The sequence below is a fragment of the Cariama cristata genome, unplaced genomic scaffold, assembly GCF_000690535.1.
Source record: "Cariama cristata isolate BGI_N322 unplaced genomic scaffold, ASM69053v1 scaffold21262, whole genome shotgun sequence".
In the NCBI taxonomy this organism is placed as follows: domain Eukaryota; kingdom Metazoa; phylum Chordata; class Aves; order Cariamiformes; family Cariamidae; genus Cariama; species Cariama cristata.
The window spans coordinates 16,671-31,301 of record NW_009603488.1 but is presented as its reverse complement, the minus strand read 5'-3'; the positions used below and the strand labels follow the sequence as shown (position 1 = coordinate 31,301).

At 41.6% G+C, this 14,631-nt stretch overlaps 1 protein-coding gene across 2 annotated transcripts in view; it reads left to right on the top strand.

Moving 5' to 3' along the window:
- Positions 1–14,631, top strand: part of SETD5 (SET domain containing 5) — a 41,903-nt gene that overhangs the window by 11,131 nt on the left and 16,141 nt on the right. For both annotated transcript variants that reach the window (XM_009695231.1, XM_009695232.1), the window contains 9 exons: positions 2,885–3,033; positions 3,359–3,476; positions 3,910–4,019; positions 4,306–4,552; positions 4,778–4,858; positions 7,261–7,524; positions 8,394–8,714; positions 10,327–10,569; positions 14,185–14,314. In XM_009695231.1, the coding sequence (XP_009693533.1) occupies positions 2,885–3,033; positions 3,359–3,476; positions 3,910–4,019; positions 4,306–4,552; positions 4,778–4,858; positions 7,261–7,524; positions 8,394–8,714; positions 10,327–10,569; positions 14,185–14,314 (1,663 nt within the window). The remainder of the gene's footprint in view (positions 1–2,884; positions 3,034–3,358; positions 3,477–3,909; positions 4,020–4,305; positions 4,553–4,777; positions 4,859–7,260; positions 7,525–8,393; positions 8,715–10,326; positions 10,570–14,184; positions 14,315–14,631) is intronic.

Below are 14,631 nucleotides of genomic sequence, written 5' to 3'. Positions count from 1 at the left end.
GAAAGATCGGTTAAGAGTTATACATGCAGGATACAGGCTTTTGATCATTGGAATAAATGAGAATAAAGCAATTCTTCACTGTCCTAATGATGCAAAGGGAATCTTTTGAAAATATGAATCTCTTCAGTGTCATGAATAAAATGATCTTAGCGCTGGCTACTGCCAGATGCTTGACAAACTGAAAGCTTTGAATCGCTATTCTGCCTGCTGTTGCCAAACTAAACCCAGGGTCAGTATTTGCCCTTTGTTGCCTCTGATAATTGCTGACTTGAGCTCAAACCCCTGATTGAATTCACATTCTGAAGTGAAGAGCGAAAGGGCCTTTTTAAAATAAAGCCACTGAGTATTATGCAGATGTTGCTCTGCAAACATATCAGAACAGTTTTGTCTGATTAGCAGTTGGTAATCCCTAGCCTATGACATGAGTAAAGTCATTTGTTCTTTTCACACATGAAAGCATGGCAACTAATCCTTTTCATATTTCTATTCAGAGAATGAAAACAAGCTGAGCTAGGGTCTTATTGGAAAAGCTGTGAGATCATTCCGGTTTTACCAAACTCGGATAATTGTTAAGTTTTACAGATGCAGAGCTTTAAGTTTTACAGATGCAGAGCTTCTCTTTCCTTCATGGGCTGTATTCTCCCGCCACCCCGCCTTATCCCACCGCTATTCCCCAAGCTGTTTTCCAGCATCAGGTGAACAGTTATACAAGTCAGTCATGGGCCAAAGGTGAGAGTGAAGGCTGACAGACATTAACTTGCATCTCTGAAAGATACTAAGAGAATTTGATAGATTAATGGAATAATTTAGTTTGGGAGGAACTACTGAAGTCATCTGGTCCAACCCTTGTGCATAGGGCCAGCTTAGATGAGAAACAGATTATAACAGCAAGCAAGTGGTAGTATAGAAACAAAATTACTTCACTGGAGACACGCTGTGTCTCACTCCTCATTTATGTACTAACTTCAGATATTTTCTTCTTACTTCCTTCTGTCACACGCTAACAAATCTAGTCCCATTTATTTATTCTCTGCTACCACAGTTGGATAGTACAAAGTGTATCTGATGTTTTAAAAGTAATTTAGCCACTACTCTTAACAATGTAAACAGTCTTATCCTACAGTTCACTTCATATCATGGGTTTGTTTTCAGAAATCAGAGCCACCAGTGTGGCTTCTTAGTCTGGAAATAATGTATTTCTTTTATGCCGGTTCAGTGGACTTGGGAAATCCTCTGTGAGTCCCTATCAGGACCTGAGATATGAAGAGATGAACAACACACTGCAATGCTTTTTGGAGTCTCCAACAAATACATGCAGGTTTTTCCAATTGCCGACAGATACAGTGATATGAAAAAGAGATATGCCCCATAGGCATGATAAATGTAACACTGGATATATATCTAACAGGAGATCAGGAATAGCAAGACCATTACTCCCATCTGGATAGGTTTCAAATGAATATTTTTATAAAGCTATCTTTATCCTGGACCTGAGTGAGAGAAGTCAACAAACAGATCTTACTTTGCAGATGTTGAATCAGCCAGTAGTATGTCATATTAAAACAACAAAAGTCATCTTCTTCCCAAAGAGGTTTAATTCAGAGAAAACAGAAGATTGCTAACCAAAAAAAATAATCTGTGGTTCAATACTTTCATATGGTCAGTATGGAGAGTTTCGTTTGGTTCCCAGTGCTGAGTGCTGCCTCAAGGCATTAACTTTATTTTCACAAGACTGAACCGTCATGCGTTCTGTCGTTGTCCAGACTGAGCCCCTTCTTAAGCTAATGTGATTTTTATCCTTTTGAGCAGACTGCTCAGGAGCTGTTTCTAACAAGAGTTTTATCAGGAGAAGTTGGGAGCTTGCTTTTAGAAAAATCTCGTGGTTTACTTCTAATTTAGATAGATGACTGTCATTAATACTGAAGTAAGAAGACTTACGCCTCGGTTCACTCCGGAAAAGTATCAAAACCAGGTCCTTATGAGAAGTGAATTGCATGCTTAGGAAAGAGCAGACACAGCTCCTGTGGTGAGGCAACCAGCCATCTTCACATAATTTTTACTTGCAGAGAGGTTCAATCTGTTAAGCGAGAAAAGTACTGTGGTTTTATGGAAGAAGTCTTTCCTATGCCCTAGTGCTTATAACATCCCTTCCATAATTCTGTAAAATGTGTCGTATTTGCATGTCTGTGCTTAATGTTGTGGTTTCATACTGACCAGACACATTGTTGTGAAAATCCATTGTAATCAAGCTGTAGACTTTAACATAAAAAAAATTCAGGAAACTGTCACTACGTCATTAAAAATGTATTTATTCATGTTAACAGAAAAAAAAAAAAGAAACAAACAACAACAACAACAAAAAAAAACCTCCACAGCAGTAATTGAGCAGACAGATGAAGAGAAGTTTCTGGATGGAGATGGAAATTGCCAGCTTAAGTCTTTGGCCTGTTAGCTGGAATAGCTGGAATTTACCATCCTCTGCAAAAGGAAGAGCCTGTGTTTTTTTCCTCTGAATGTGTGACAACCCACAATTTAGGGAAGGTTTGAGTTATTCTGGCTGTGAAAGTGGCCATAATTGCAGAGCAGTTCCCTGTTAGCAGCAACTGACAGGTCTGGTTATGCCTCGTAGCAGCAAGACTGAAATACTTGGTCTGATAGATTTGTGAGACTTCCTGTTAAAGGGAAGGAATAAATACTCTGTGCTTTTGATAAATATTATCATTGATGATTACTAAACTGTTACAGAATAAACAATATATTCACCTGGCAGAGTTTCTGTGCATTGCTACTACAGTAATTTTTCTTTTCATATAGGTAAAATATTCTTTATGAGTTAGAGGCCTTTGGTTTAAATTCTTGTATTTTGCTCTGCTTTTTGTTACAGCTGCAGCTGGGAAGGGTAACTCGGGTTCAGAAGCACCGGAAGATCCTGAGGGCAGCAAGAGACTTGGCACTAGATACCCTTATAATTGAGTATCGAGGGAAGGTTATGTTACGGCAGCAATTCGAGGTCAATGGGCATTTCTTCAAAAAGTAAGAGTACTATGAAGTGATTAATATGAGAGCATCATGGCACCAAGGGACTAGTGTCTCTGTGGGATAATGCACACTTACAGGGCCCTTGTCGGCTGTGCCATCCACAGAAATGTGAAATCAAGTGTACAACCTCAGCTTGATGCTCTGCTTATGGACCAAAACCCTCTGAAGTAGATCTGTTAAACTGTGGTGATGGAAGTGCATAAGCGTCCAGAGCAATAGCACTGATGGAAGCACTGCTTCCAGTGGAGTGAGTGTTACCTGTTATAAGTGCTGTGGGAATTGGATATTTTGGGATTGAGACGTTCTGTTACTTCTCCAGGCCATATCCCTTTGTGCTGTTCTACTCCAAGTTCAATGGCGTTGAAATGTGTGTTGATGCCCGCACCTTTGGTAATGATGCCAGGTTCATCAGACGTTCCTGCACTCCAAATGCAGAGGTAAATTCTCTCTTCACCATCACTGTAACTGCAGATACATGTTTTACACAGGCTTAATGCATTCCTTTTTTATGAATATTGAAACTTAAAATGCAGTAAATGTGGTGAATTCTCTGCATCTCTTGCTTGTTTGATGGTTTATGCTTGGAAGATGAGAAAGTTTGGGAACATGAGGTTTTTCTTTGGAAGGAAAAGGTTTCTTTTATGGCTTTCCTTTGGCTGCAGAATGATAGTTAGGGTAAGCAGGTGGTAGTAAGTGTAAGTGGAAAAGCACAGGCTGAGATGAGCAATGAAGCAGGCTTTTCCCTATGGAGAATTTGGGATAATTATTCATGAAATAGATAAAAGCTACTTTGCAGAAGGAAGCTTCCCTCTTGGAAGTAAGAAGTACAACTTGTGTAGATGTTAGTTTCTCTCTACTTTGTTTAACAAGGTTCGTCATGTGATCGCTGATGGGATGATCCACCTGTGTATCTATGCTGTTGCCACCATTGCCAAGGACACAGAGGTTACCATCGCCTTTGACTATGAGTACAACATCTGGTGAGTCCTTCACCTCGCCCAGGAGCTCTCCACTGCCCTCCTGGACTGGACATCTTCCTCCAGCCCTTTCCTCGCATTCTACATTTTGCTCCGTTTTCTACTGAATTGCATTTTCCGGCTATTCTGTCCAGTTGTGCTGGCATATTCTACAATAGAGGCCATAAGGTAGCCTGCTGTCCTTGCTTTGACACGTGGTGAGATGTTTAGTAGGAGATGCATTGAATGTACTCTGTACAAGGGTTGAGAAATGAAGAGTGACACGAATTATGTTTGTGTTTTGGAGCAGCAACTATAAAGTGGACTGTGCGTGTCACAAGGGGAACCGGAATTGCCCTGTGCAGAAACGTAGCCCAAATGCTGCAGAACACCTACCTCCACCTGTTTTAGGCACACTGATTGGGGCAGAAACACGCCGGCGAAAAGCCCGTCGAAAGGAGCTGGAAATGGAACAGCAGGGCATTGCATCAGATGAGAACAGCAGTCAACAAACAGAGGAAGTTCCTGAGGGACCTGCAGCAGTCAGTGACAACGAGGTAAAACTCTTGACACTTATATGTATTTTAGTATATATAAAAGTTATATATTTTTATCATTCCCTGGTGTGAAGTCTGATCCAGTACAGCACTGGGATCTTCAGAACACAAACTGTAGGAGGCCTTTTTTAAACCTTTAGCACCATAGATTGCCATAGGAATCTTAATAACTTTAGAACAGTACTGGATTTTGTTTGACAAACTAAATCTAGGCTTCTCTTTCAGGTGGCAGAGAAGGAGGAGAAACAAGAAGGGGAGAAAGAGGAGCCTGTAGACGAACAGGGAGCCTTGGTCCACAGCCGACGGGCAAGTACCTTTCTCAGTCTCGGTATCATCCCCCTTAGGACTTGCTTCATGCAGTGACCAACAGGTCCATTTGGTTATTTCACTTGTTTCAACACAAATTCCAACTCTCGGTGGTCTTCAGTAATTTGATTTTAAAAAAAAAAACAACCAAAACCACCAAACATCCAAGTTGACTTCACATCACAGGATTTATGTTAGGGTACTGCAGAGTAGGAGGTATATGACAGATTTGTTCCCTGACTGAAAGGTTTAACTGTTACTTTCAGGGCTATTCTATAGTTTAAAACATACCATTAACAAGACAATCAGCACCAGATTCAAAAAATATAATTGTACCCTTTTTATGTTCCTGGTGCCTTCCTGATTGCCAGCACAAGAATTTATGGAGCCGTACATAATCATAGAATAGTTTGGGTTGGAAGGGACCTTTAAAGGTCATCTAATCCAACACTCCCTGCAGTGAGGAGAGACATCTTCAGCTAGATCGCATGATGAACCAGAACCTGAGTTTTGTTAGAACTTGACCCGCTTTGCTGGGTTAGGTTTGTTAACATGTATCTGTTCCTTGTATGGGTTCATAAACGTATTGCCGTGTGAGAAAAGGGTAGGATCAAGTGGCAAAAGTTGGTAAGAGGGGTAGACCACTAACAGCACTATTGGCACAAATTAAGAAAATTTGCTGTACTCTTTATTAGGAAATCCCTTTTGCCCCCAAATTGTTGTTATCTTAATCAGTCTTCTTGATCACAATATTTCTTAGTACTCTTGGATCTTTGACAACACAGTCCCTCGCAGCCTGCTTCTGTACTGAGTAGAGCTGATTTTTTTTCTTGTGCTTTTTATGGCACCTAGGATTGCTGCCTGGATTAGAATACTTAATGCATGTGAACAGAGCTGTTCTGGCTCTACTTAATTCATTAATTTTTTTTTAAAAAAAAAAGCAGCAAAACACAAAAATAACACACAAAAACAAACAAACAAACGAAAACCCAAGGAAGTAAAAAAGTAAAAGTGCTCCCATCTTTCTACCAGCCAACAAATGTGTTGGAGCTAGGAGTTCCCTGTTTTTTGTTTGTTCACCAAATACCGTAATCACCTTTCTCTAAACTGAGATGTGGATCTTCCATGTGTAAATTTCCTGAGAATGCTTTAAATGTTAAGATAGTGCAGGAAATTGCAGAGCCGAGGGCCATCCAGGAGATAGATCCTTGGATTATCTCATGGATGGTTTAGAACAGGCAAGATAAGGCAGTCAGTTTCTATTGAAATTTGAATAAGAACAGTCATCTATCAGACTGGCCTTAAGCTTGGAGGGAAGATTTGATTCTAATGCCGGGAAGCTGATCTCTTTCCGGGACAGTATAGTTCAAGAAGACTAAGCGAAGTGTTGGTTTCCCATTAGCCTGTAAGCCCTGTTCCTGTACGTTGCACCAGTTAATCTCCTTTAATGAGATTCAGTTTTCTATACATGGTGCCAGGTAAATACCTGTATCTATAGTTTTCGCAGTCTCTAGTATTTTTGTGTGTGTATTTCATTTTTGGAACAGAAAACTGTAAAGGTCAGACTGTTGTGTTTGGGCACGGCTGTGTGCTTCAAGCTACTTTCTCCTCCGTGACAAGTCTCAGAAGGCACTTGAGCCCACTTCTTAAAATTTGCTTGATTCAGCCTGTTTTTTTGCCAGTTACTGCAACATTATTGTACTGGGCCTTTTACATGCATAATTACCAATTATTTCTGACACAGCTAGGTGATAAGATTTCCTATCCTTTCTGTTTACCTAATAATACCTTTGTTTTGCCTCTCTGTTCTCTCATGTTCTGTTTTTCTTATCCGCTATGTAAGCTGCTTAGAGAAGAGCTTTTATTTTTGAGCTGTGCGATCTCCTGACATCAGGGAAGGAATGAATCTGGATCATTTTAGTCAGTTTGTGTGGTGTGTTATACTTGCTGCAAATTACTGATTCACTCACTTCTGTTGCCGCTGGCTTCTGTTTGCTTCTAATGTTTGGTCATTAGCGAGTAGCTCTGTTTGTTTCCAAGTCGTCTCTTCACTCTATTTAGTCTTTCTTATGGTTTTTAGTTCTTCAAAATTATGTGTTTCCTTGTGGCTATTTTGTAAATATAACTCAGTAGTATCTAAGTGGTCCTATTTAAGAACAAAGTCTAGTTCTTCTAGTCACTCTATGAACACATGATTATGTTGTTGTTATTCTGGGAAATTTGCCATGTTGAAAAATGCAAATATCTGAGAAGAACTGCTTCTCTCTGTCCCCTTTCTGGCTCTTGTCACTGCTATTTGGCAGTTGTTCTCCTTCCTGTGCTGCATCCCGTATCCGATCTTGCCTCCTTCAATTTATGTGCATGATTTGCAGTGCTGACTTAAATTTACTCTTGTGTTCTAGACCCGGGAAGACAGGAAGGTAGAAGCCATCATGCACATGTTTGAAAACTTGGAAAAGAGAAAGAGGAGACGAGAGCAACCATCAGACTGTAACAGCACTGATGCTGAAATCAACGTGAATTCTGAAGCTCCTGAGCTGGAGGAAATAAAAACAGAGACTCCTGAAACTGAAGATGGAAGTTCAGCACCGAGTGCAGCTGCTCCAAATGTTTCTAACAGTAACAGCAGTACTGGGGTGAACACACGACGGTCTTCACAAGTAGTGGTAAGATGAAGATAGGACTGTTTAATAGCTTGTGCCAAGCTCAGATGCAGCATATCTGATCATAAGATCATTCAGGTTGGGAGGAACTTCATGGGGTCTCTAATCTGTTCTGCGTCAGACAGGGTCAGCTCTGAGGTCAGACCAGGTTGGCCAGGGTTTTACCAAGTCTTGTCTTGAATTACCTCCAAGGATGGAGATTGCACAACCTCTCTTGGAAACCTCTTCCAATTCATCACTGTTCTCATGGTGAAAAAAATTTGCCTTGTATCTGGTCTGAACCTCTCATTTCGGTGTATGTATGTTGATGCACCACTGCATCTTCTTGGTGGCTTCAGTCTGGATGTAGGAAGGCTGCTCTTAGGTCCCCCTAAGTCTTCTCTTCTCTGGGCTGAACAAGCACAGCTCCTTCACTGATTGGGCTCCTTCTGTACTGATGTGAGCTTAAGTTGGATGCATAACTGTAGTGATTGAGGAATTCTTATGGTTTTTCTTTGAGTTTTTTTGCCTGGTCTATTTTGGATGCATGTGTTCCTGTTATATGGCCTAGATACTTGCCTGGAATGATACATCTTGGCTCAGATCAGGAGTAAGAGCAGTTAACTTGAGACAAGCAGCAAGTTTCATACTGCTGCTTTCTTCCTTAAGACCGGTGTTCTCCTTGATCCCTTTAAGAACATAGCAGACAAAATGATAATGTACAAGTGTTTTAGGAGGGTCCCCAAAGCCATCTTATGAGCCAATACAAACAGAGTCCAACCAGATTTTATGAGTCAGGTAGTGTCAATAAATAAATCTCAATCCTTAATCCTGTTTGCAGAGAAAAGGAATACTCTTAGAGGTGCTCGGACTAATGACAGTTTATATTGTAGGATGCTGTCCCCGAAAAAACAGTTACTAAGCCAGCTCCAGCAAAACCCTCCAGACCCCGACCAAAAAGTCGCTTTTCTCGATACCGGACCAGTTCAGCACAAAGACTGAGAAGGCAGAAACAAGCCAGTTCCCAGCAAGCTGAACTCACACAGGCTGTCCCAGAGGAAGGAAGCACTGCCAGCTTGGTAACCGCAACAGATGTCAGCAATGTAGAAGGTCCAGGAGAAGGCAGACAGTTGACGGGATCTGACCCAACTGCTATCCTGGCTGCAGGATCTCAATCTAATCGAGCTGCATTAAAGTACCCCAAAACTAAAAAGGTAAATATGATTGAGTACTCAAACTGGAGAGGGGAAAAAGGTTTTGTGTGGCCTTTGGGGAAAAGTTTGCTCGGGGGAAACAGTTATTCAAAACAGTTGGAATTACGTGACACTATATTTAGTACATTATATGTTCTATAGTGACATCCCTCATCGTGGCTCAGGATCTGGCTGCTCAGCCTTGCACATAGAAAGATCAGAAGAAGAAATTAGCTGATCTTCACAGCAAGTCTGCATAGATTGTAGATACCAACAGGGTGGTACAGGTGCAACAGGAAGGGTCTCACTTTTGGGTACAGCGAAGAGTCTAGAAAGAAGCAAATTACACAGCTTTGTGTATGTGGGGAAGAAACTGCTTCCAGCTTGAGGGGCCCTGGGAGGGAAGGGTTGGAGGAGCTTGGCAACAGAAGGAATTGGGTGAAGGAGGCTGAGCCCTGAGTGAGGGAAGCAAAAAGCAGATGTTTCAATGGAGGGCAATGAGAGGCTTGGGAGATGGCTGGCAAAGGCCATGAGGACAAGCAGCTTGCTGCTCCTGCAGGGCAACAAGGTGCTGATAGAAAGATGGGGAGAGCTGATGTGTTTGGATCTATGCACAGTAAGCTAGCAAAAGCTGTTGGCTGCAGCGTGTAAAAGTGGTTGTGGCAACTCTGATGGGGTAGCTGGCATGTAAAAACTAGATGCTGTTAGTCTGGAAAAGGGCACTAGCTTTTGGACCCAAAAGAAAGGATGTTTGTTAGAAAAGGTTGGATGCATATGATCTCAAGAAGTGTTCTGCATGTTCCCAGTCTCTTAGGAGCAAGGAGGAAAAGACTGTCAAGTTAAGAAAGACTGTTACCTTAAATCAAGCAGCACAGAGGTGTAGCGAGACTTGCTTAAAAAAACCAGCAAAACCACCTTGAAATAACCAGGCTGTTGCATCTTGTGAAGGATAATAAAACAAAGGTTCTCTTGTGTATACCAGCAAGAGAACAAAGAGAGAAAAGTGGAGCCATTATGTAGTAAAGATTAGTTGGAATTTAAAAATAAATTTAGAGTGGCACAAAAATGTGTTTGGTGTGGGAATCAGTAGCAGTATCTCTTTGGGATGGGATGGCAGGCTGGCAGGTATTTGTTTAGGACAAAGTAGAAGAGGTTAGCTTTCAGCTTAGAATTGAAGACCAAGAGGGAATGTGACTGCGGATTATAATGTACAAGCTGGGAGAAACTTACAAGGGAAAGGAGGAAACATTGCAGAAGGTAGTGGGCAGCTGCCACATACTCGGCATAAATTAACCATTAATACATTTAGACTTGCAGCTAGAAAGTACATTCAGACTTGCAGCTAGAAACTAGTGTTGAACAAGGTGATCCATTTTTGGGAGAACCTTCTAAGATGATTAATGGAGCATAAAATCAAGCTACTTCTGTAAAACTGGATTACCTGTTGTTGTGCCTGCAACAGATGAGAATTGAGTTTGACGCAGGCAGTCCTAGCTGTGTTCTTCCCTGTTGAGGAGGAGAGAGGTTTTCGCATTCAGGCTGACCTGAACGTTGCTTCCGCATATGCCTTTGTGCCATATTGACTGCCTTCTTCGCCTGTGCTAGTTGCATTGACGTGTGTTTTCTCCTTCAGTATCTTGTTACCGAATGGCTGAATGACAAGGCAGAAAAGCAGGAGTGTCCTATTGAATGCCCTCTGCGCATTACTACAGACCCAACAGTTTTGGCAACTACCCTAAATATGTTGCCAGGTCTCATCCACTCCCCACTAATTTGTACCACACCTAAACACTACATTCGTTTTGGTTCACCTTTCAACCCTGAGAGACGTCGAAGGCCCTTTCTGTTGGATGGAATTTACAGCTCCTGTAAAAAGGTATGTTTGCTCATGTCTTACCTTCAGGGGCTGTATACTCATCAAGCTCTTACTGGCACCGTTGTAAAGTTGTTGTGTCCTCTTTGAGCCTATTTCCATGTATTCCTGCCGAGCTGCCCTTGCCTCGTGTGTCAATCCAGTCTCCAGGCTATAACTGCTGACGCTCTGCTACCTGGGTTTCAGTCTTCGTCCTTGCCTTTTACAACTGGAACAACTGTTCTGTGACTCTCCTCTTAGAAACATGTGCTTTCAAATCTGCAGTGGCTGTTTATTATCCGGCATATGCAAGTCAAGGAGTTTTAATCATTGCCTTTAGAGTGTTTTATGTTGCTACTGTCACAGTCAGAGGATGGTTGGCAATGTGGGGATAGGACAGTGTTGCAAAAGACTTCAAGAATACAGTACCTCAGTCAAGATCCATTGTCTTTGGAGAACCTTTGTTGTTTAGCAAAGCTTTGAGTTTACCTATTCACACGAGCAAACCCACAGCTCTTTGTTGGGGATCATAGACTGTCTATCTAAAACAGATACTTGTGACCATGCAGGAAGCCTGAAGTGAGCCCAGCTGGGGACTTCATCCCTCCAGAGATGGTATGTGGCTAGTAAATGCTAGCATTTGCCTGTCACATCTGCAGGGAAACAGTAGTCTAGGTGAGCTTGCTCAGTCAGATTTCTGTCAAAATCCATCTTGCCTGTCACCTATCAGCTTGGCTCAGAGGCTGTTCTACTTCCTGTGTGATTACCTTTCAACAATTTTATGGAAATCCTTTCTGATCTTCCAGTCTTGGTAGCTTTCAAAGTCAGGTACCATGTCCTGGCTTTCTTTGCCTACCTTTGAGGGAATTTTTTCCAGAGAGAAGCTTTGGACTTTACTGTTTCCACCTTCAGCCAAGTTCTTGTCTTAACCTAACAGGCACCTACAAAAAGAAGCTAAGGTCTGTCTTGGGTATTTCCTTCACAGATAAAGCTCTTGATGGTTCATATATACTTGCATGAACAAAACTATGTTTGTTTCCATGTGCCTAGGCAATCTCCCCATACATCTTTAAGCTGAGAACTGCAAGGTTTGAGCTGCTGTTTTGAACCTTAACAGTGTCTTTGAGCCTCAGGGAAGAGAGAAGAATCCAGAGCAAAACTGGCAGAGTTATTCTGAGTTCTCTGTTTGGTGGATTTCCTCTACAACTAGCCAGCAAGCTCACCATTCAGTGAGAACTGTTGTCATGGAACAAGTCTTCCAATCTCTTGCTGCATTTGACTGTTTTCTAGTCATACGATAATTCTCACTGCTGAAGAGGGAATGAACTGGCGTCACTATAGATGACTTACATTTAGTCCACATCTTCCCTGAAGCTGAGCATCCAACGCTGGATGTTGTATTGCAGCTGGGGCATTTTGAAAGCAGAAAGTTGCTCTGTGTCTTGTAGCCTATACCCATTTTGTGCATCCAAGTGTGATGACTGGGTGAGTTTTCTTTGACAGGTTGATTTAGACTTGTGTTCAGTTTGTGATTTAGTATGTTTGTTACAAAAACTCTTAAGTTTTCTAGCCTTAGAAAGTGATTGTTAGATAGAAAGTCTTCTAGCTTTAGAAGTGATTGTTTCTGGCTTTATATGGTACTTTGTCATAGCCTGTGCTGAGCTGTGTCCAGTTTTTCCCCATCCATTTCCTAATTTAGTAGGAAAATCTTGAGTACTGTCTTCTCGTATGTTCTTGTTTCTCCCAGGTTGGCAACATCTGAAAACTTAAGTACAATGCCTGTTCCATTATCTAAGTAATTAATAAAATACTGAAAGCTTCTGTCTCCAGAACAGATGTTGCAGAAAGTAATTTGTTAGATTTCTACTTTTTGAAAGTAAATAATCGATAACTGTTCTAGTAGGGGGGTTCATCCACTTTGTAGGACTTCCCCAGCTTTTTTGTAGAAAATGCTTAGTAGCGTTTGGTGTTTTTTATCACTAGCAGTCTGGAGATGTAGAAAAAGTCTGCTTCTCATGTTCAGGGATGTTTAGAAAATTCTCACAGGGAAGACCTCCTTTTCAGCCAGCTGAGGTCTAGAAATGTTCCAGAACATGACGACATTGCTCTCTCAAGACCTGATCTTTCTGTCTTGTCTGCTTCTGAATACTCAGTTGAGGAAGGTTGATTTATAAAGGCTGTTGAAGTAGATCACATATTTTCTTGGATTGCCGGCAGGCCTCTTAAGCTACTGAGAACTGTGCCAAAAAACCTCAACTGATGATCTCAGTTTGCATCCAAAGCACGCCAATGTCTGAACCTTGCAAGGAAACCAAACTGTATAACCTGCTCGCGTTAATCACGCATTGTACAGTGACTTGGCTGTTGGATCAGATGCCGGATTTTGGGGTAGCAGTGCTCCAGACTGGCTGGCACTTCTCACTTTTCCTGGTGGCCGCAGTGGAATTCATTGAATTATATTTGAACAGAGAAGAAGCATTCACTGTACAGTAGTGAAGGCCATCAAAATAGATCCTGTCACCTGCTCTTCATCCTCACATCGAAGTTTTCACTTTGAGGATTGCGACCATTGTGTTTCTGATGCACTTTCATGGTAGCTTTGAGGAATCATAAGACATATACATGTGTCTCTTAATAGGATACATATTGCTGGCATGCAGATGAACTGTGGATTACTGAAAGGTAAACTTATGATTTTAAACCTCTCTGGGAGAAGAAAGGGTTGGTAAAGTGAGTCCCTTGGGTAAACTACACAAATGCAAATTACTATTTGGGTTTTTTCAGCAGTTTGCTGTCATTTTACTGAATCACCTGGGTGTTTTCCCTTATATTGTGGCAGTTAATTTTTTATGGTAAAGAAAACAAAGGTTTCCTGCCTTTCATCAAGAGTCAGTTTGTATCAAGATACAGGGCAAGCACACCCACTGCAGCAGCTGATTTGCTGCTACTTCAATTCACGTTCCCTTGTATGAGATGTGAAACATTCTTTATTGTCTGTGTTCAGAAGACCACTGTGACTTTTATCTCTTTTATTAGCAGCTGAAAAAGAGATTTGCCTTTATTATTCTCTTCTTGTTTTAGCCACCTTGAAAACTGCTGCACAGTCCTGGAAGAATTGTTACATGATTAAACTCAGCCATTTCTCTGCTGTAATTGTTAGAGCAGAATCTATGTTAAGCTCTAATAGGCCTTGGTGGAGCAGGGGAACAGTGTGTTTGTTCTCTTGGGCAAGAAATAGCTTTTTTTGCAAAAATAAGGGTTTTAAGATAGTTCCTCATATTTGTCTCCCTCTTCTTTTAATTAAGATTGCTTTTAATAGTTTTTAGCTGCCAGAGTTTTGCGTTTTATCTATTTATAATTTGCTCTTTACTTATCTTTGTGTTACTGCTGAAGACTGCTGATGCCCAGAATACATCTCATCAAGAGCACATAGTCAGTCCCATCACAGTAGGTGGTAGACTCAGTGCTAACAGCTGTGTTCTAACGGGTTCCCGTCTGGGCGCACGCAAAGGAGGTAATATCGGTGTTCTGAGCAGTCTGCCCCGCTGCACAGAAGTGTAGGAGTGTGAGTGCATCCTGCAAGATTACATAGAAAGTGCTGGAGGGGTTGCACGTTTATGTAGTCTCGTTCTGTTACAGCGCTGGATCAAACAAGCCCTGGAAGAGGGGATGACTCAGACCTCACCAGCTCCACAAGAGAACAGAACCCAGTGTCTATACCAAAGTAACGAGAACAGCAGTTCTTCCAGCATCTGCAGAGATGACACAGGTAAGTGCTCAGCACTGTCAGGGCAGCGTGGGTGCTTGAGTGAAACTGGGGAAGCTGCTGAATAACAAAGGCAGCTGTACAGGATGATATCTTAATGTGTCCTGCTGTGTGATGGCACAGGTTTATGGCGGGTGAAAATGTTACTTTGCCATTCATTCAAATTTCTGCAGACCCATTCTAACTTGAGCATGTGTAAAGTTTCTCAGTATTTTCCTGTGAAAAGCTAATCACTTTATCTTGCATCATCAACCTCAGCACTGTGTGATCATTTGTCCAATAGAGAGGCGGCGGGGGGAAAGTACAAAATCATCTTTTTT